This window comes from Glycine max, chromosome 9 (assembly GCF_000004515.6).
Source record: "Glycine max cultivar Williams 82 chromosome 9, Glycine_max_v4.0, whole genome shotgun sequence".
Taxonomy (NCBI): Eukaryota; Viridiplantae; Streptophyta; class Magnoliopsida; order Fabales; family Fabaceae; genus Glycine; species Glycine max.
The window spans coordinates 49,362,092-49,384,766 of record NC_038245.2 but is presented as its reverse complement, the minus strand read 5'-3'; the positions used below and the strand labels follow the sequence as shown (position 1 = coordinate 49,384,766).

General features: G+C 33.0%; 4 protein-coding genes across 5 annotated transcripts; 1 reads left to right on the top strand and 3 right to left on the bottom strand.

The window, feature by feature from the left end:
- Positions 1-3,326: 3,326 nt before the first annotated feature.
- On the bottom strand, positions 3,327-4,442 carry LOC100811911 (uncharacterized). Its single transcript, XM_003533607.5, has 3 exons — positions 3,926-4,442; positions 3,752-3,829; positions 3,327-3,652 (listed from the first exon to the last, which is right to left on the bottom strand). Exons 1-3 carry the CDS (start codon positions 4,349-4,351, stop codon positions 3,512-3,514), a joined length of 645 nt encoding a protein of 214 aa, XP_003533655.1. The 5' UTR covers positions 4,352-4,442; the 3' UTR covers positions 3,327-3,511.
- Positions 4,443-5,721: 1,279 nt separating this feature from the next.
- LOC102666395 (uncharacterized) lies at positions 5,722-10,320 on the bottom strand. Its single transcript, XM_006587858.4, has 7 exons — positions 9,536-10,320; positions 9,265-9,345; positions 8,605-8,679; positions 7,265-7,309; positions 7,095-7,184; positions 6,895-6,996; positions 5,722-5,994 (listed from the first exon to the last, which is right to left on the bottom strand). The coding sequence occupies exons 1-7, from the start codon at positions 10,130-10,132 to the stop codon at positions 5,815-5,817; spliced, it is 1,170 nt and encodes a 389-aa protein (XP_006587921.1). The 5' UTR covers positions 10,133-10,320; the 3' UTR covers positions 5,722-5,814.
- A 2,967-nt stretch (positions 10,321-13,287) lies between these two features.
- On the top strand, positions 13,288-17,049 carry S6K1A (S6 Kinase 1). Of its 2 annotated transcripts, none has more exons than NM_001352954.1 (7): positions 13,288-13,416; positions 13,874-14,819; positions 15,143-15,225; positions 15,319-15,439; positions 15,525-15,698; positions 16,048-16,155; positions 16,539-16,952. In NM_001352954.1, exons 2-7 carry the CDS (start codon positions 14,166-14,168, stop codon positions 16,836-16,838), a joined length of 1,440 nt encoding a protein of 479 aa, NP_001339883.1. In that variant the 5' UTR covers positions 13,288-13,416; positions 13,874-14,165; the 3' UTR covers positions 16,839-16,952. The 2 variants fall into 2 exon arrangements, with proteins under 2 accessions (NP_001339883.1, XP_040860751.1); XM_041004817.1 differs by lacking the exon at positions 13,288-13,416 and adding an exon at positions 13,443-13,654 and having other exon boundaries at positions 16,539-17,049.
- A 2,236-nt stretch (positions 17,050-19,285) lies between these two features.
- LOC100805357 (mannan endo-1,4-beta-mannosidase 6) lies at positions 19,286-22,038 on the bottom strand. Its single transcript, XM_003534588.5, has 6 exons — positions 21,825-22,038; positions 21,468-21,741; positions 21,001-21,195; positions 20,678-20,800; positions 20,297-20,508; positions 19,286-19,908 (listed from the first exon to the last, which is right to left on the bottom strand). The coding sequence occupies exons 1-6, from the start codon at positions 21,995-21,997 to the stop codon at positions 19,476-19,478; spliced, it is 1,410 nt and encodes a 469-aa protein (XP_003534636.3). The 5' UTR covers positions 21,998-22,038; the 3' UTR covers positions 19,286-19,475.
- Between the last annotated feature and the right edge of the window lie 637 nt (positions 22,039-22,675).

The following is a 22,675-nucleotide window of genomic DNA, read 5'->3' as shown; positions in this document are numbered from 1 at the left end:
AGGAGTGATGAATGAGACACGTGTCTTGGTGCCTTAGCATTCAACTTGTGCATGTAAGGCACCTGCATCTGCATCTGCATCTGCATGCACTTTTTTTGTCCTTTCCCAAAACCAAACTTGTCTTACCATAATTGCCTGTACCTCAATCATAACAATTTCCTCATCAACTGACCTAAGCACTGAACTAATTCATCTTTCTTTCTTTTCCACTGCGGCTTTTCTTTCAATTTTTATTCACTTTATTTTTTAGAACCTCAAGTCCTCAACTTAATTATATTTTGGACAAAAAAAAATGAGAAATAGTTTTTCCTCATGTCAATAATTTTAGGCTACTTAAAAACTAAACCATATATATACTGTTAAGAAATAAGCATATACATTTTATTTTCCTAATTAAATCGGTAAAATTAATGGTTAAATCTCTTAAATAAAGTCTACCGCCTGTACTTTTTTTTTTTAGACTTAGAAGTGGTAAAATAAGTCAGGTTAATTCTTGAATTGTTGTGAAACTTGTTCAATGAAACCCAAAACTTAGACTTCGTACTAATAACATAACATAATTATGAAAAGAAAAAAGCTAAAAAAGTATTTAAGCACGGGAAATTTTTATTAAAATCAAATATGAAAATGTAATAGAATAGAAAATGAATGTATGCTTATAATTATTTTTCTTCTAAGAGTATTCAAAGTATATAGATGCTTGTTGAGTTGTTTAAGAGGTTTTCTGTCTCCACTTCATACTAAAGAGCTTTTTTTATTTTCATCCGTAAATGTTAAATGAGTTGCTTCTAGAAAATATATTTTTTATTGTTAAAAAATGGTTAAGTAACAATATTACTTATACAAGTAATTATGCAACATTATTTAACTTGTAAATATTTGAGAATTTGCCTGATGCTTAACTCTAAAAACTGATACTTAACTCTAAAAGATATGATGCAAGAGAAGCTGTCAAAGTAAAAGAAGAGGTGTTTTTTTTTTGTGGCAAGTGTTCAATCTAAGAAAGATCCTCAAGCCGCAAGTTCTTGATTAATGAAGATTTTTATTGAAGGCAAACAATCAAAGTTAAGAACATGGCAACACTGACTAAGGATCCCATTGGGAGATCATGCCAAATTATATATCACGTGGCCATTGCGTTTAAGAACATTTATTAGTCAGTTGTCAGAAAAAATGAGTAGAATTTAAATAATTTGATTAGTTGGTGGTTGCTATTTATTTTTAGGCTTTATAAGATTATACACGTGTCTTTTTCTTAATTATTGGTTTATATTAACAGTTTGTAATGCCTATCAAATTATTCAAGTTCTACATATTCGTTATCAAACTTGTTTAACCATTATTTCTCACAGTTATCATGTATACACCATAGTTACACCAATTTGATTGCAATAAGTTCACAACCTTAATCTGTAGAGCTTAGATATCTTTTCGTGGATTTCATTATTATGATATATGACACTTACTAGCATGTAAATATGATGTTCAGACATGCACTTTTGGTATGTTTTTTTATTCTCATATAGCATACATATGTCTAGATTTTTATTGATGATAAATTAATATGTAGAACTATGTGAGAATAATGGTTAAACAAGTTTGATAACTGTGAGCATAAAGCTATGACTATCAGGATGTGAGCAGTATGAAAGATCAGTACATGTCATGATTTGATCATAGTTTTAACATTTTGGTTATCACAAATTTATAACGTAATATATTTTCTTGAAACTAAAAATTTAAAAGTTATACAAGAAATAATTTTATTATTTTATAATTTTATCTTATCTTCAATTTTTTTTAAACATTAAAACTTATTCCACATTTAATTGAATTTTAACAATTTTGTCATCACAAATTTATAATGTAACATATTTTCTTGAAACTAAAAATTTAGAAGTTATACGAGAAATAATTTTATTATTTTATAACTTTATCTTATTTCCAATTTTTTTCAAAACATTAAAACTTATTCTACGTTTGATTTGAACCGCTTTTTTACTGCCTTCAAATATTATATTATCATTTTGTTCGTATACTCTTTCATTAAAATATAAAACTATTATAACTGAATTCTTCATATACCTAAAACAATATTATAAATAATTAATCATAACAACAAAAACTTCAAAATATAAAAATCTAATTATAAAAAATACTATTGCAGTTAAACTTTAAATTAAAACTTAATTCTAAAAAAATATTACTTGAAAGTTAGACATACTATCTAAAACGAGAGACAAATACCACGAAGAATGGAGAAAGAATACTTGAATTGAAAGTGAAAGTGGTGTGTCTCTTCTGGAGTGCGAAGCAATTTTCAAGCAATTTTCGGTATAGGCAGTCGAAATAATTTTTTTTATTATATACCCAACCATTTCACCATTAGGAATGGGGGAATTTTTTTTTAATTACAAATATTTTGCCATCCGTATTGGCGAAATACACACCTAAAAAAGCTGACGTGCAACTGAAGCTCCTGAAAAACCTGAAGCAACTTCTGAAAAGCTGAAAAAAAAGCCATTCCTGTTCCGCCAAAGGGAATGGTGAAATGCCATGCCCTCTTAATGCTGCCTTGACGTCACATGGATCATTTCACTTATAGTCATGGCAGAATGCTTAAAAACAGACACCCCACCCCACATAATATGTTTCAAAACAAACCCAAAATTGAAGATTTGGGTTGAAATAAAGTATAGTTCTATCGGCAAAACTCTAATGATATGTATTTCATAATAATGTAAATTTTTTACACTAAGGGAGCATAATAAATTTTGTTTGGGAAGTAAATTAAGATTTTGATCCCTGAATATGCAATCCAGTGAGAATTTAATTTAATCTTAAAAAAACAAAAAAAAAAAATGATGCTAGTTTATGAATGTATAAAAAGTATGAAGTGGACTCAAAATTTTAAGTAAATATTTGGGTTTTTTTAAGAAAAAAAAGCATAATTAAAAGAAAATTTTCTATTCATATTGGTCAACTAAGCCTAAGAAAACTTTTTTTAAGCCAACGGAAGTTAATCATGATAATATTGATAGATATTTCACACTAAAAATAATTAAACACGTTAATATGCTGTTAACTTTCAGTCAAAAAAATCTATGTTGTTTACTTTCCTTTAAAAAAATGCTTTCCTTGCAATTAAACTAACATGATTAAATGTCTTGCATAACAGGCATAGATTTCAATTTTAGGGCATAATTAAATTGCCTTGGGAACGAAACCATAGATGGCTAATTCTCCATTTGATTACAATATATACGCTGTGATCGTCTGAGTAATAGCTGAACATAAAAGAGGGAGGAAAAAGAGAAAAGGAAATATCAACAGAATGCTTTCAAGTTTATCGATTATCAGCCATATAAATTGAGCCATTTTCTTTCTTAAAAAGTAATGATAATAATGAAAAAGAAGTACAAATAGCAATGTGAAATTCACATAAATTGAAGAGGAAAAAAAAACATAACGAGCAATTATGTATTGAAAAATTCCATAAAGAAACTCTGTCTCAACTATCGGATTTTGTGTGTGTAGTATGAGTTTGTGAACAAGCTGAACCAGGACTCTGCAGAACTTGGCATTCACCTCCAACAGATTCAGATTCCGATTCCGATTCCGATTCCGATGCCATTGTTTCCTCTGTTTTCACCTTCTCAACACCAAAACAAAGGCACATTTCTCAATTCTCGCTCTCTTCAATCGACTAATACATGCAAAAACCACAAAATTAAATTAGAAAATCAAGTACCTCCGATGATTGCGATGGCGCTTCGTTCACGATCTTTCCTTGTTCCTTCTCCCTAAGCGTTCTCATCGGAGAAACTCTCTGTTCCAATAAAAGAGAAAGAAAAAAAATCAGCACCGAGAAATCTAAGCTGAAAAACGAATCGAACCGAAAATGTGTTGTTATTGTTGTGCGAACCATGCAGCGATACTTGAGTTCCTTCAACCGGAACAACCGGTCAACCTCTATCTCGAAGTTCTTCTGATTCTCCCCTCGCTCTTCCATCTCCTTCATCCACGCGTCCAGCAGCGCGTGTTTCTCGTTCAGTATTTTCTCCGTTCTCTCCTTGTCCGCCCTCATCCTCTCCAGCTTCTTCTTGACCGCGCTGAGCTCCTCCGCCAGCGACGTCTCCGGCGGCACAGCCGGCGGAACCGCAACGGCGGCGATCGGATTGTTCTCTTTATCGATCAACGAAATCTCAAAATATGGCTTCGACTTGAGCTTCGCGGAAGGCTGGATGGGATCGGCCGGAGAGTTCTTAAGCTGAAGCGGCGTCCGGCCGGATCGCGGCCGGAGCTTCGGTACTCCGGTCGTCGGAGTTAGCATCTGCGTTTGCATTTGCATTTGCGTTTATGTCGTGTTTGGTTTGTTTGTTATTGATTTGGGATTGGGAGGTGAAGGGGAAGTGAAAGGGAGGGGTGAATAAAAGAGGTGGAGAAGACATAAGCATGAGGTGAGTTTTGAATTTGAAACCAGACAGGCGCTAACGGCTAGTGCTTTTTTTTTTTTTGGACTTGGGGTAGGGCTTGCTAATAATGATTTTTGCTTTTAAAAAAGTTTACTACATTGGATTCTCGCCTAATTTTAAAAAAAATATATAGATTGGCACACAATTTGATTACATTTTAGATCTAAGCTCACTTTAACTAAATTTTATGTTTTACATTGTTACTAATAAAGAGTTAAATTTTGAATAATTAACAGGTTAAAATATTTTGTTTTATTTGTAGGAATCAAACACCAATAGATGTGAGTGTTTGGATTTGCATCCATATCCAAAAATATCGAGGATGTGAAAATCTGAAGCAATACAAAAATAGTGTTGGATTCAACCTGAATCTCTCAAAAGCACCGCCGCTCAATTAAACATGTTATGTACTAATCGAATTAGACATTTTCGGTGAGTTAAAGTAAATTGATATTTTGTAACATGAATTTACAATTTATAACTATATTATGATGAAAATAAGCTTTACTTCCAACAATGCTTTTTCTCCAATTTAAAGAGAAATGCCAATATTTTTTTTATATTTATATTTTTTTTAAAAAAAGCATCATTTTAAATCTTAGCCAATGGGTAGAAATTAATTTTTAAAAATATGACCTGGCACTAACGGTACTTTTTTGTTTTAAAAAAAATATCCTAAATTCAAATTCAAAAGTTTAATAGAATACGGCCTTGTGAGTTTACACGGAAAAAAACCAAAAAGTTCAAAATAAAATTATATAAAGTTTAAACTAATATCTTTCTATACAATTGCATGAATGCCATCGGGCAGATAAAATATTTATTCTATAATTTCTATCTTTCATTACATACATTATTTATTCTATAAATAAATAATAAATTATTGAAAGATTATAGAATAAATAATGCATGTATTGAAATGTTTTTTACCTTATTTAATTTAATAAATTATTATATATAATAATTCTAATTATGATGATTGAAATCATTACAGATGAAAGAGCGCACTTTTTTTCAATACACATTTAATTGCTTATCAAAAGAAGAAACACCATCTTTGTCAAACTATAGGAAATTGCTTATCATTACATGTCGATCATTTATTCAGTGTGGATAGGAAATACTATAGGACAGAGATTGCTAAAATAAATATCCAAAAAAAAATCTAAAGAAATTCGATGAAACTAACTGTACAACTAAATGAAAACCTACTCATAACCAAAAGTGAAAAAGTAAAAGAATTTCCTTTTGGTGTATTTAATAGGTTTATTCAAATTTTCATTATTTTTAATAAACAAAAATGTGTTTTACATGAAATTTAGTAGAAAATCCATTAGAATCAAGGATAGTCCATCGGAAGCTCCCAATTATCTTCATCATCCCAATCTCTTTGATTAGGTTTCTTTCCTCCGGTACTTTTTCTTCTCATTGAAATAGGACCGTATGTATCAGATTGTTCAGAGTCTAAATCTTCAAAATCATCCACTGAAATTCTCACATTCTGGTTGCCCAAAAACCCCTAGCACAAACAGATGGGTTGCTTTATGATCAATAGGACAAAATAAATCAATGGCTTATTAGTTATTACAAAGAACGAATAAAGGATGCCCAAATATTTGAATTTATTTTAATGAGACAGGTCCTAAAAAATAAAAAGAAAGGTCCTAGATTTATTCTCTGTTCAATGTTTTCAAAACCAAACTAAGTAGGCTTATTAGTTATTACAAAGATCAACGTTTTCAAAACTAAACTAGTAATTGAGAAGGTATTTAGTCTGTGTTCATAGTTCAACCATAGTTAAACAGGGACCAAATTGGTAATAATTAAATATATATTTTAATATTATATAATATATTTAGTAATAAATTACATAAATAAAATTTTAGATTACTATAAAAATAATCATTTTACATGTCTTAAAAGATAAAGCATTCATAATAAATAGTTAAATAATAGCAACACATGCAAATCTCATACAGGTCTTTGTTTATTTTTAAAATAATTAAGAAGTAAATTTTTAAAATACTTTTTTAAAAACCAGTTCAAACTGGTTTTTTACTTTCCTGATTTTTTGGATTATCTAGACTGACAACTTGATCAGATCTTGATCCGAACTGGTTCTCGGTCTAATCAATCAAACTGACCAGTCCAGTCTAGTTTTTGAAACTATGGCAAAGATGGCAGCATCAACTATCAACTATCTCATATAAAATGGAACAAAGCCAAAAATTACCAAATATAAATAGATGACTCTACTTAAAGCATGAACCTAATATGCCATATGCAGGAGAAACCAAACGGCAGGTATCAGAATTTTATGCTTCTATGCATTATCCATAAAAACTTTCAGCAGCTAAGAAACAGAAGCAATGTATATCACCAAGCAAACCTGGCAGTTTTATTCTTGAACTAAAGGTACCTTAGAAAGCCTTTGAATTCGTAAAGCTGCAGCTTCATGCACAACAACTGCGTCAAATACTACTTCCAGCACGTCCTCAACCAGCAAAGCGTAGGTACTCACCTAACATGTAACAAGTTTGTTAGCATATTTTCAATTAAATTGACAGAACTTGCATGCAATCTAGTTCTGTACATGTACTATTAACTGCACCCACTTACCAAACTTGATGGAATAATGGATAGTCCAAATGAATCAAGTTCAAGTTCTTCAACAGCACCTGAATTGATACTGAAAGTGTACCCTCGCACCTAAAATTTAAGATTTCCATAATTACATAACAGATGAATAATTTGGTGAAATTAACATGGTGCAAGAGATATATACTCACCTTTCCAATATTCCTTCGAGAGGGTGTTACAACTTTGTATCCAACCTAGTAAATGCAACCAAATTAAGATATCCCCTAACTTATATCAATTTAAGAGACATAATAAACAAGCCATGATTGATTCCCCCTTATTTTTTCAGCTGTTTGAAACCTTGAATCATGTCTGGCTTCTGTCTCTATCTCTCTTGCTTAAAATAGCTCAAAGTAAATGATGATGAAATTCAACGTATTTGTAAGTCACATCTACTACACTCCAAATGTTAGTTTAATGTCTTGATGATTTCCCTCTTCACCAAATAAATAAATAAATTCAAGCTACCCAGCTGGCAATTTAAATGCCAAATTCATTTTGAAAAAAAATTAAAGAAAAATTCATTGCAATTACCTAGTGTCAAGCTGTGAAGCACCCTATTGATGTGAACCCAAAAGGTATGAACTTATCTGATTCTTTCATTGGTGTGTTCATCCAACTTATCAACTAGGTAATTTTATCTGGTTGTGGCGTTGACTATCCATGCCTTATACCAAGGTTCTTGCTTTTCTAAGCAACAAGTCATGGGCTTCTTACTCTGATTTGAACCCAACTGAAAGAATCAAATAAGTTCGTAGTTCTCAAAGAACCAAAGTCACAAAGAAATTCTTTATTCCGATCCGCTTTGAGTAGTATAGCTTTGGTCTTATTATACATCATTTGTGATAACAAATAAAGAAATTTGAATAAAATCCTAATCAGGTTTGCAAATTACTCCTGTAACTAGTCCGATATGTACTTGGATAGGCTTAAGATGTATGCTAAATGTGTTAGCCTTGTAATCTTCACCTAAATCCACCACTAATGTTAGCTATAAAATAACATCTTACAATGCAACTGGATAACCCATGTGAGGATATATTGAACACATTCAAATAAAAGTTCTTGAGATCCACATTCATAAATATTCAAATAGAGAAATTTACTCTTTAGTTAGAAGGAAAAAGAGTATTCAAAAAAGGAGAGATCACATTCTCCTAACCAAATCCATAAATAAACATCTGACAACATGAAATTATCAGGGGTTATGTTGACATAATTTACAAACCATAGAAGAAAAAAGAAACAACTATTATATGGCCAGATACTTTAAACAATATAAATGTTTCCCTCTAAGGCAAGATTTCAGTCTTTGCATGAAACATAATAAATCTGCACTCTTTCAGCAACACATCAGAGTTTGAGTACCACATAATACATATAGTTAAAGACACTTCTTATCCATATTCTGCCAGATAATGAACTCAAATAAACAATTTAAAAAAATACTAATCCACAAGTTTGAGTCGTGTAAAACAGTAAAACATACCAGTGTCTCCAATCCAACCATTTTAAATTCATTGTCTATCACACTTTCATCCTGGACAAGGACAACATCTCCAATCTGAAAAAGGAACATGCAGAATACTCAATATAGTGAAATACCCAAGTTACTTGTTGGCAAAATAACAAGCTACACCATATTTACTATTAGGAGTTCAATACAGCCACAAGACAAAGTACAAAGCCAAGCGGGATATTTGCCATCAGAACATAAAATGCATTGGAAACTTTCAACACAAGGGTTTAAAACCCTTACAAAACAAAGCCAAGCTGGAAATTTGCCATCTGAACACACAATGCATTGGAAACTTTTGACAAAAAGGTTTAGCAAGCCCTCCGCCTGGGAAATTCCTAAGTAATGCTAATATCTTTCATATTATTGCAGGCCAAAAATTCAAAAAATCCCCAAAATAGATATAAAAGCAATCCTAAGACTAACAGTGTGTTTGCTTTGGAGTCGCATATGCCCGATCCACGTCCTTTTGATGCATTTGTTTTAGCTTCTGCCTTTTTTTTTTATCGGTTTTGACGTGAATATTGTGTTCAACGTGGTGATGTGACGTCATTCCAGAAAAGTACGTATGAAGCAAGCATATACACATTCAACAGAGAAAGGGGTCAATCCCAAATTCCAAACTTCTTATACCTGACTAATGTCCTCCAGAAGGAATTTCTCTGAATCCCCAGAGAGCAAGTTTGGTCTAACCTCCACAAACAACACCATCCACTGAAAATGGAATCCACCAAAAGATAAAATATATAAACAAATTAATTCTTAGTCCCACAAATAAGACATCATTATCAACAAAACAAACAAATACTATTAACAAATTCCAAAAAAAGCTTGCTCCCTAACAAAATGAACAAACAAACAATCAGCACAAAACTAAGGTTCAGCAACTATTTTCAAGACTCACAGAGGAAGTGTCCACCCAAAGCTGTGAAACGAACCCCAAGCTAAGCGCAGAGCGAATACTGATCACTTGCTTGGCCAACAAATTCGACCTTCTAATTACCTGTTTACCTCTTCTGACTCTAAGTTTACCTCCAAATTTCTCATTCTCACCTTGATCATCGTCATCATCATAATCTTTCTTCAAACCATCCCCATCTCCATCTGCATCCCCCTGAACCCGAACCAAATCATCCTCTCCCTTATAATTATCATCACCTTCCACCCCATCAAATGGGAGAGACTCAGTTTCACTCTGGGAATCCTCAGCAACAACAGGGTTTATCTCCAACCCCAAAGTTTCCTCATTTCTGTCCTCAAACTCAAGCTCGTTGTAAAAGCCATAACCCCTTGATGGCCCTTCATTCGACCTGGAGCTCAGTGCCAAAGAGACACTCTTGTTATTGCAACTGGTTTTGGATGGTTTGGGAGAAAAGAGGACACGGGAATTTGGGTTGAGTTGGGTTCTTGGTGTAAGAGTTGGGCGTGAATTGAGGAAGGGGAATCTTGGAGATTCTGCAGCTGAAAAGGTAAGTGGGTTTGTGGCAAGAAAGTCAGGCATAGTGAGTGAGGGGGAACAGAGAGACCAAGCACAAAAGCAGAAGCAGAGCCCCTTGCTGCATGGTACAAATTTTACAGCATTAGAAATGGTGTGCTGTGTTGAACCAGAACCAGAAAGGATGAGTTGAGTAATGTGTATGGACTATGGACTATGGAAGAAAAGTACTATTGACTAATGAGTATGATAATGGGAGCGATTTATCCATTTTGGTATTTTTACAATTTTTTTATATAAAAAATGGGTTTATTTTAAAATAAATTATTGGTATAGATTTGTTTTAATCAAACTTCAGGGTCAAACGGATAAATTTGAGAACGTAAGTAAGCAAAAAGAATGAAATTTTTAAATACTTTTCACTCTTGTCAGATCAAAACAGCAAAATATAATCATTCAAAATTCTTTATTTGTCATGTCATGATTCAATAATTTAAAATTGTTGATTCATTAATACCGCAACCTGTAACTACTCATATGTGTATGTGCAGCTCAAGTCTACTATGAGAGACTATGTTGTATTAAACTTATTTTTACTCATTTTTTGAGGAAAGATTTGATGAACATGTAGTTGATTGTGATTCTTCATACACAAATGAGGAAACAACATCTATTGAGTCAAGTGAGCTTATCTTACCACTATTAATATATGAACCGCAAGAAGGTACTTTTGTTATTAAATTTGATAAAAAAAATAAGTAAGTAAATAAGAATAACATAGATTAATGTTGTTAAATAAATTAAGAAACCATCCTAAATAAAAATTAATTTATTATATATTGTATAATTTAAAATGTAAAACACACAAATAAGTAATAAAATTCAATAAATAATGTAAAATTAAGATAAGTAAATACATTTGAAGAAAAAATTGATCATCATACATCATAAAGGGTGACATGCAAACATCAATCTTCCTCCAATATATACATGGCATGTGGAATAATGGAACTACATATTATAATTTTTCGATGTGGCATTAACTATTTTTCACTACACATGATATCTTTCACCAACTTTGAAGTTGATGAAGCATATCATGCATAGAAGAACCAAGTTGATGTTTGTATGTCATTGTTTATAACATGAGTCAATTTTTTTTCTTTAAGTATATTTACTTATTTTAAATTTGCATTACTTATTGAATTTTATTATTATTTATTTATGTGTTTCACATGTTAAATTGTACAATATATAATAAATTGATTTTACTTGGGATGATTTTTTCAATTTATTTAAACAATATCAATGTATTTTATTTTTTTATTTACTTTCTTAATTTAATTAAAGTAAATGTATGTTTTATTTATTTTATAATTTTTTTCATATTACTCATATTTTTTGTTAGCACAAACTCATCGACCAATTTTTTAATTGTAGACTTGAGCTGCATGCACATTGGTTACAAGTTGCGGTATCAACCAACTAGCAATTTCAAATTGTTGAACATTGACGTGACAAATCAACAATTTTGAATTGCTACTTTGATTTGACATGACAAACTAATAATTTTGAATTGTTACTTTTTTTTTATGTGATAAGGGTCAAACAATATTTTAAAATTGTTATTTCATTTTTTTGTTGACTAGACTCTCATGTCCTCAAATTGTTAGTTTAAATATGAATTTTGGTCAGAATAGACTCATGTCAATAATTTGTTTTAGAATGAATCCATTTTGATAAAAAATTTGTAAAAGTGACCCAAATGGGTCAACCACTCATGGTAATGAACGTGAAAAATAATTCTCATAGATAGAAAGGATTGTGCGATTATTTACTGTCGAAGTAAAATTTTCTATCAATTATCAAATACCTTTTTATATAACTAATACATTTTGTTCATCACATATTTACTTTTTTTTTTTTTACATTAGAATTTTCATACAAACAATCAGGTCAATCATCACCTTAAAAAATATTGAAAGGAGAGTATGGCTAGTATTTCTCCGTTCTCTTTTATTATGTTAGTCCCTATTATTATTCAAAGATTTTTTTGAAAAATGTCTAGGGAACATTTGTTTCAAGTGATAACATTGTATTTTTTTTAGTACAATGAAGTGGGTAAGGGTAATTATTGGAGAAAATAACTTTCATTCTCATGAAAATACAAGATATTCAATTTTTAACATAGGAAAAGAAAGTAAAATAAATATAAGTATTTTATATTCCTACGAATCAACAACTGTTTTTGGGCTTTATAAAACTTATACCAAACATGGGAACGCAATATTCTCAAATCTATATTTTGAGATATCTTTCTCAATACCTTGAACCAAACGTCTCCTAAATATCAAACTGACACATTAATAGAATCTAACTCAATTGTTCTGGTTAGGTGTATGAGTTGTTATCAATCTCTTAGTATTTGCCTTTGTTTCTTTTACGAATAAAAAAAATCACAATGTTGCAACATTTGGGCTAAAAAACTGGGGAGAGAGGCATTCAGTATTTAGTTGGTGGTGAGCACACCCAAGATAGTTTTGTTTGTTTTCCTGAGATACAATTAAGACTTTGTGGAATTTAGTGTTAGGTACGTGTTTAAAATGAATTAGGGCGTGAACTAAACAAAATAGAGGGTGGGAATAGTAAAGCTAACTCTTTCACAGTAGTACACTGAAGGCATTGGATTGGATTTGATCCATTTTGAGGAACGTGGCTTGGTTCCCGGTTCAGAATGACACGAGGCTGCTCCAGGGAATGCAAATTCCAGGTGTTGCTTGGTGTACAAGGGAGAGGATGCCACCGTGACTCTCTTTCAATCCTAATAAGCTCAAGTTCCTCACTCCAGAGGACTCAAGAATTTCATTCTATCAAGTGTCACAACATGCTGGTAAATTATTTTTTCGCTATTCATTCGAAGATTTGAAGATAAACAACACAAAAGGTATATTTTCTTTTTGCAAATATATCTAATTACAATTCCGAACCTGCGGTACATCAATAATGTTGTTATTACGGTTGATGAATTGCTGCAAATTATTAAAATATTCTTCCTCTTGTCAAATCATTTAAATTGATACACAAAAACAAGTGGGCCTAGCACCATCTCCAGAGCCCAACAGTAAGTAGTTTACGGAACGGAAGAGCATATTCGCATCCCCTACGAACGAGGCGAGTCCACCTTCTCCAAAATCCACTCACATCGCGCCACGTGTCCAGAACAATAGAGAGAATAACAATAAATTGTTTGACGTTGCTATAAGTGGCGACGCGAGTCCCTTCACAGCGGAATCAAATATTCCTGAAAACAACGCATTCCTTTCACTGCCCCTTCCCAATTCCCTTCCCTGGTAACCCTCTCTCTCTCTCTCACACACACAGAGACAGAACATTTTCTTTTTGTTTTTTTTTTTTAATTTTGATTTCATCGCTTATATCCCCTTCAATTTTAATTCTGTTTTTTAATTGTCTGTTCTGTTAATCTTTTGTTTGATGATAAGTTGATAACCCTAACCTAATTCCGCGCTTTGTGACCTATCCGTGATTCAGTGTTTCGGAATTTTCAGTTAGATCTCGCCATCTGCTCCGGTTAATATCGATTTCGGTTATTTAAAATAGCTTTCTTGGATGACGCAAAAGCCGTTATTTTCTTTATTTTTCGCTTCTGATGTTATTATATTATTATAAATTGGAAATTGAAATGAAATTGGAATTCGAATTGTGGAAGTGCTGTTTCTGCTATATATTGTGATTATGACTTGGCTGGCTTTTTCAATTTTTTTTTAATTTTGGGTGAGTTGATAACAGATTGTCAATTGGATCTTCATGAGTTCAACAACCACTGGAGCATACTTCGTTTCCTGTGTTGCGGGAAACAAGAACAACGATCTCTTCTGCTGGGTTTTGCTCTGCTTGCTGCCAAAATTTTTGGGAACTCCATTTGCCTTCATCAACTTTCTCTTGATTCAGGCCATTGACAGGAGTCCATCGGCGGTGGGAGTTTTGGGAAACTTCGGGGTGGTTAACCTATAGTCTTTATTAGTTTGGTCATCATCAGCAGCAGCATATTTAGATCCCTTATTGTTGAGTGGTGTGAGAAATGGTGTCCTCTCAGTTTTCTGGTTTGACTATGGCTGGCTACAAACCTGCACAGACTCAGTTACTCTTTCCTGCAAACCTTCCTGATACTGTGAACACGGAGCATATTGAGCTGGATTTCTCTGATGTCTTTGGTCCTGTTACGGTAGATTTGAATAACATTGATTCCACTACTGGTGAGCCCCTAGAAGAAGTGAACGAGCTTGTTTATGATGACCCGCCAGTGATTTACACCCGCTCACATTCTTTGGTTGGCCCTTCTACTTGTGTTAGTCAATCACTTAAGCTTGGCAAGCTCACTATTCATGAGACCGAGGATTCATTGGAACTAGTGGATCATGTCAATGGAGAGACCATTAAAGACATCAAAGATTCTTCATTTGTCGACAAATCATTGAAAGATGAAGATGGGAATCTCAAGAAGATCCAGAGAGTTAGCATTGAAGATTTTGAGATTTTGAAGGTTGTGGGGCAGGGTGCATTTGCAAAAGTGTATCAGGTGAGGAAAAAGGGTACTTCAGAAATATATGCTATGAAGGTTATGCGGAAGGACAAGATTATGGAGAAGAACCATGCTGAGTACATGAAAGCTGAGAGGGATATTTGGACAAAGATAGAACACCCATTTGTTGTACAACTTAGATACTCTTTTCAGGTACTTAATTTCGAATTTATAATAAGGATTTTAAGCTGCTTGTCTTTTTACGATGACCTATCTTTTGTGATGCAGCTTTCAATATGCAATGCCATTTTCATTTGATTTCTTCCTGCTTTAGTATTTATCATTGTATGTTACCCAAAATCCAAATGAGCAGTATGTTAGTTCAAGTTATGGATATTTTTTTTTTGATTACTTTATATCCAGAATTGTGTTCTTTGTAAGTAAAGTGCTTTCTCTTGTTAATTTGCATATAAAACAAAAATGGTCTGCAATAATAGAAATTAAAAGTGATGTGTTCTGTCTATATGCTCTTTCAGACAAAATACAGACTGTATCTTGTGCTGGATTTTGTAAATGGGGGCCATCTGTTCTTCCAGCTGTATCACCAAGGCCTTTTCAGGTGAGTTTAGCTTTGAGGTTTTTTGTTTCTTCTGTTTCTGTTTTTAAAGAAGGAAGGATTAATCTCTGGTTCTATTTTTTGTTGAATGTTCAGAGAGGATCTAGCACGCATATACACTGCTGAGATTGTTTGTGCAGTTTCCCATCTCCATTCAAATGGAATAATGCACAGGGATCTAAAACCTGAAAATATCCTACTAGACGCTGATGGCCATGTACTCTATCCTCCCTCCCTCATGTTTTTCATAGTGGCTTTATACTTGTAATAACTGAACAGTTATTTCTTTATTGATCTACTAGGTTATGTTGACTGATTTTGGCTTAGCTAAACAATTTGAAGAGAGTACTAGATCAAATTCGATGTGTGGTACATTAGAGTACATGGCACCTGAAATTATTCTTGGCAAAGGCCATGATAAGGCTGCTGATTGGTGGAGCGTAGGTATTCTACTGTTTGAGATGCTTACTGGAAAGGTTTGCATCTTGTTCCTTGTTAATTTGTAAGACTGGTTTTTCTTATGGAGTTTTGATTGCAAGGTTTTGATTGGCTATAGGATAATAGTGTACCTTCTTGATAGATTGTAAAGTGCTGAAGCTTGTATTCAGTAATACAATGCTCCTATCTTTAAAGTTTAACTGTATAAATATTCATCTTATTGAATTTAATTTAAGTAAGTGCTTTCAAGCTTAGAAACTGTAATTTAAAGTGTTTTGCTATTGTAATACTTTGCTTGTAAGTTTTAATGGCTTGTGAACTGAATAAACTACTAGGCTCTTTTGGAGTTGCTAACTGGTTGTTTATGTTGTTTTACCTCCTCTGCAGCCGCCTTTCTGTGGCGGAAACCGTGACAAAATTCAGCAGAAGATAGTTAAAGACAAGATTAAGCTGCCAGCATTTTTGTCAAGTGAAGCACATTCACTGTTGAAAGGGGTAATCACTAGTCCACAAAGAAGATATTTCCATTGATTATTCTAGAACAGTTCATATAAATCTCATGATTATTAGGCACATAATAAGCTCTAGATAACTTTTCCGTTTTAAAATACTGTTGTCAATAAAATACTGTCATCTTAGAATAATTGCCCTACCATGTCAAGTGACACATTTTCATCATTGGCTTTAAAAGGATCGAGTTTTTATCATATCCAAAGATAAATTCATCTTTTCTTGGAATGCTGTCGAAAGTTCATAATTTTTCTTCTTCTTTACAAGAGATGTCAATTCCTTGATTTGCATTCTATTTTGAGCTTTTCTACTATTGCTACTTGACTGGTTAACAGAAGTTAATCTAAGACGATTATCCACTGTTACAGCTGCTACAGAAGGAACCAGGTAGGCGCTTAGGTTGTGGACCCCGGGGTGTTGAGGAAATTAAAAGCCACAAGTGGTTTAAACCAATCAATTGGAGAAAGTTGGAAGCACGAGAAATCCAACCAAGCTTTAGGCCAGAAGTAGCTGGTGTGCAGTGTGTTGCCAACTTTGAGAAGCGCTGGACTGATATGCCTGTTGTTGACTCACCTGCTGCCAGCCCAAATGGCGGAAACCCCTTTAAGGATTTCTCTTATGTGAGGCCTGCAGCCTCTTTTCTTCAAAGGAATAGCCCTGCTTACTAACTAGACAGCTTGATATGGCGTTGGCTCAAGATGCCAACATTAAACATTTTCTTGTGCCCTTAGGAATTGTGTCAACTTTGCAGGTTGTGGGTTCAGTCACTTATTTATGTGCCTTGCGACTCTCTACAATTTACAAATGTATTGAGCTGTCATGTATGCAGAAAATAAATTACTTTATTTATAAGTGGTATATTCTATTTGGGACATAAAATGATGTGCATAGCATTATTTGCCATAGGAATTAAGAATTTCTTGCAAATAACCAGCTTTATGATTGGAAATGAAAGATTTAAAGGACAATTGCGATTACTTTAAGGGGGTGTTTGGTGCGATTAGTTTAAGGAGAAGGGGACGTTTGATGGGAGAAAAATTTTCACTTTTTAGAAATCCGAACTTGGAAAACTTGTTTTTAAGAAACATATTTCCGCAAAATTATGATTCCTGAGAATTATTTTTAACTCATGAGAATTATATTTTTTTCAACTTAATTTTTATTTTATTATAGTAAAAATATTATTTTAGTCTTATTAAATTATTTGATATGGTAAATAATTAAAGTTAATGATGAAAATATTATATAGCTTTTTGATTTTTATAAAATTTATCTAAATATTATGATTCTCGGGCTTGAAATTTTTTTTCCTCTAGCACCACTTATATTTTGAGTTATTTCTCGTCATAGGAGGCTAGGTTTAACAAGAGAAGCTGAACTTGGGCTCTGCAGAACTGGGATGAAGATTGGCCATATTCTTGAACATCAACCATCGACCTTAGCATTCGTGATCTGGGATGACAATTCGCGACTGATCCTGAAATTTTGTGTTTTAGGCAAACCAAAAAATTATGCGCTCATACTTAGTTAAATATTGTCTATCTTGTAACTTTTTTTTTTTTGGCAAAATCCATTTATAATCAAGGTTTTTTAAATTAACGATAACATGAATAATTAATATTATTAAATTGTTATTAATGATAACATAAATAGTTAATAATTTATACAAAATTATTTATTTTTTTTGTAACATTTTCAATTTTGAATAAAGTCTTTTAATAGATACATAACATGAATTAACATTATTATGTAAGTTATACATGGAATAGGAAAACAATTTAATTTTAATTTTGATTCAATTTTGAATTAACATAAATTGACAGGCAGAAATTCCAAGATTTTATTCCATTTTTTCTCTGTTTATGCCAGAGAACCTCCAAAAAGATTTGAAAGGAAACTTAGTTTCAGTAATATTATACAGAAGGCAAACTACGTTGCCGGTCTAAGTCTATACCTTCCTTGTTATCTTTCTGTCTATATGCTATAGCATATTTCGTCTCAAAATCAGTGGCTTGTTCAAACTCAGGGAAGGAGTACTCAGTGGTTTACAGATAGGGGTGGGAATAGGCCAGGTCAGGCTAGGCTTTGAAAGGTCTGAGCCTAGCCTACGATGAATCTTTGAGGCCTGAGTCTGGCCTATAGCCTATCAAAGACTTTTATTTTGGCTCGGTCATAGCCTTTTTAAAAGTCTTATCCACAATAAATATTTAATATTTTATGAAGTAGGAACGTAACAAGAAAGTTAAAGAAAAAAGAAAGTCAATCAAAATAATGAGAAATATAAAAGGGCACATGACTCACACCTAAATTGTAATTAAAGTCCTTGATTATAGGAATAAAAGTTATGGAGTGTGTAATCAAAATCTGATAGTTTCAAAAAAAAATTAATTGTATTCAAAAAATAATACTATATATTGGTACCCAAAAAAAAATATATATATATATATATATATATATATATATATATATATATATATATATATATATATATATATATATATATATATATATATGTATGTATATAGGCCGGCCTACCAGGTTTATAAGGTTTTTTAATAAGCCTAAGCCTGGTCTATTTAATTTAATAAGCTTTTAAAAAAGTCTGAGCCTAACCTTTTAATTAAATAGGCCAGTTCAGACCAGATTTTATGTAGGTTAGGTCGTAGGCCCCTGTAAGCCGGCCTAGCCTATTCCCACCCTTATTTATAGAGGCTTAATTAGTCTTCTCTCATGATTTCTTTCATCAAGAGGTTAATATTCAGAGCTTGACAGGGCATGACCAGTAATGCCAAGGAGCTAGACACAAAATAGAACTAAACAAAGCCACAATCTATTGGCTATTTTTATATGTAAGGTTTTACTTATTCCATGAAATTTACTTTCAAGATTGGATGGTTTATTCAATTTCATTTGACACTCCCATTCAACTAGTTCCCTTGAATGAAATCTTGCTTCTCCATATTCCAATCTAAAACTTGTTAGTTTTCCAAATAGGAACAATTATACTCAACACTTATAATGCTACCTTACTTATTTTACCAATGGCCACATAATGATACAGATGTGTATATATTCTTAACGTGAAAAAACTAAGAATGCTGTGGCACGCTTCTAGTTTAGATGGTGGTGATCTTGCATGACCATAATGTCACAACATACAAATTAAACACATTGTTGATTTGATATTAATACAAACAAAATTATATGGCGAATCACATATTTATCCATGCATGGTTTTATATGACCATAGCATTACAATTGGAAACTTTCCACATATGGTGTTACAGTTCTTCATGATAGTCGTGTTACAGTTCGTCATGATAGAGTATTTCCTCCAACAATTTTTTCTTCTTACAACCCCAATTGCATTTGGTGTTGCACAAGGAATTAAACAGTGCAAGCCTAGTGGATTGAAGTTGTATAATGCTTGAGGTAGAAGGAGATTTTGAGAGAACAATTGCATACCCATCATCCATGTTATCGGTTCCATCAGGAAAAAATTGCCACAAAAGGCTTCCAGCCCCACTCCCTCCTTTCTTTGTGGAGTTTAGGATGGTACTGTACACAGTGCTTATAACCGTGTCTCTATATGATGAATTATAGCCAGGGTCTTTGGAAGATACACCAAACTCCGCAAAAACAACTGGCATTCCAAGATACCTTTCAGCATCCTCTATATGGGCTTCCATCCATGATTTTACAAATGGGATATGTGTATCAGCAATTTGTTGTGAAATCCTTCAAGCAGGTAATTGATTGCGTTAGAAAATGTAGTATATCATGTATATGTATGACAAAGAGCATCATCAATAAAAATATTAGTGTTTGTAACAGACTAGATTAATGTGCACATGCATATGAATGTAATATTGATATAATAAAGTAACACTGGATAAGAATTTAATTTAAATGCATTAACAGGGGTTTGTGTCATCCAATCACAATTATGGTAAGTTATACCTTAAAAGTCAAACTCAACATGATTTTTTTACTAATTGACAGTATAAAAATCTTTATATTCACAGCACATGAAAATTAAACTCTTTACATAAATGGTTGGGACAAGTATGTTTTATGGCAATTTCACATTTTTTAATAAAACAACAGAATTGTTGAACAGACTTACCAAGAGTCAGGATACATGTGAACAGAAGCGAAGTCCACACCAAGAACCAGGTGGTTCCGGATAAAATCAGTTCCAACCTGTGTAGCATATGTATTGGGATTGAGCTGAGTTCTCTGAGGTGTTGATGGCCCATAAAATCCTTCTACTCCGACCTCCACTAGGTGTTTTGGATCAATTTTCTTCACATGGAAAGCCATTTCTTGTATCCAATCCTAGAATACATATTCAAGTGAGTTGTTTAGTGCACTATGTGATATCATGGAAAGAACTGACTACTAGAATGCAATTGTTCAGTGAGATGTGATAATATGACATCACAAAATGTGTTATATATTTTCTTTTTCAATACCACAAGACATTAGAAGTTTTCAAGGGACAAACCTGTAACTTGTCACCAGTTGGATCTGAGGTGCAACGAGGCTCATTCATCAATTCCCAAGCGAAAATTGTTGGATCTTCCTTATAAGTGATGTTTGTGAATGTGTTAACTCTATTGAGCACAGTCTACAGTGGAAATTATATTGAAACCAACTTAGTATTCAGGAATTAATCAAAAAGAAAAACAATAACATAATAAAACAGCAGTCCTTATCAGATATAATTCCTAGGTAGTTTTAGTTGTTGAAATATATAACAAACAAGCTTTAACTCTAGTATAACCAATGGTGGTTTTTGAGTTGTTGCATTAATTTAAAGGAACTTGCCTTAACATGGGCCTTGTAGTAGCTTCTAAGAGTTGGATGTGAGTAGAAGTCATCATCAGAGGTCAAGTTAAGGCCAGCAGCATTGCCCCATTTCACATATTGTGCTTTGCCTCCATATGCCTCCCAGTTGTTGGCCAATGATAATATAAGCCTGATTTTGTATTTCTTTGCTTCACTTACCACAAAATCCAAAGCCTGAGGCACCAATAGTAAAATGGAACTACATAATCAATGCTAATTACCTGCACTGATAACTAATAACTTGGAAGTTTAATTGTATCATAATCTGATATCAATTACCATAGGAAAGCTTACACAAGCAGAAGTACTAACAGCAGATAATACCAGAGAAGGTCACATGATAAGGCTGTGTGGGGTTACATAAATAATATTTTATGTTGTAAACTGTATACCAAGTTAGTATAGTATTACACACACAAAAAAAAAAACAAATAATAAAGGAGCACCTTGAAGACTTCTTCATCATAAACTGATGGGGATTTCTGTAGGGCCCTCCACTGGCCATCATTGAATGCCCAAGTCCTACAAACTGTCATACCAACTGAGGATGCTTGTTTGAACACCTCAGTGACCTTTCCTCTGGTGGACTCATCTGCAGCAAATACCATCAGCCAATACGTGTTGAATCCATTGACATAGAAAGGTTTGTCATTCACCACAAATTGGTTTCCTTTCTTTTGCACCATCTGCCAATCATCATCTTTCATGCCCCTCATTTCACTAGAAACATCAAACATATGTAAGTGCCAAATGAAGATAATAAGACATTACAACTAGAGATGAAAGGGATTTCAAATACATACTCATTATTTGAGAGAGAATTTTCCATTTCATTTTGGTCTTCTTTGAGTCCTTCCTCATCCTTTATACTGTCACCAAGTGCATTGGAACTTAAATTTTTAGTAAGCATCAAAAGAAGAATCAAAGAAATAATGCACACACCAAAGCTCTCCATTGAGCTTGGTTGCCTAGTCATGGTGTCTATGTGCTCCTTTGGACCATAATATATATGTGAACATCTCAAGTTTTCCTCCATAGAAATGTGTCAAATACAGAAGAGTAGTGTGCAAGTGGAGATCATGTTTCTACACTACCTTTTAAGCAAAGCAAATTCTCTATTCCATTGTTGAGCAATTTATAGACAAGGTAATTAAAGGGGTAGGAGCAAAGTTGCATATACTTCACGTCTTCACCCTAACTCTTTAAGGTAAGTTCAAGTGGGTTCCACTAATTTGATATTGGTATAAAGAGAGGCTTTGTTAGATTTGAACTAGTTGCTTTTAGCATTATAGGAATCATGTTAAGATTATTAAAGTATTAAATTACAGATTAAACGTATACATAGGATAATCTAGTACAAGGTGCTGATAATCAATTTCTAGTTGTGATGTCAGCATCACATACATTTTGGGAAGAACTTCATGATAAAAATTTGTCCAATGAAGAAAATAAGTGATCATACTGTGTGGTGTCTCTTCCTTGCTAAAAAGTAAAAACTGCTTGGAGGAAGGAGAATGCTGTTTCCTTGTTGAAGAGGGGTTAGAGTAGAAGAGATACAAAAGAAGGGTCGGATTGAATTGGCACTCTTGGTTGTGATGTGATGCCTATACTTCACCAACCCACCTTGGATATTTTTTGATGTATAAACAAATGT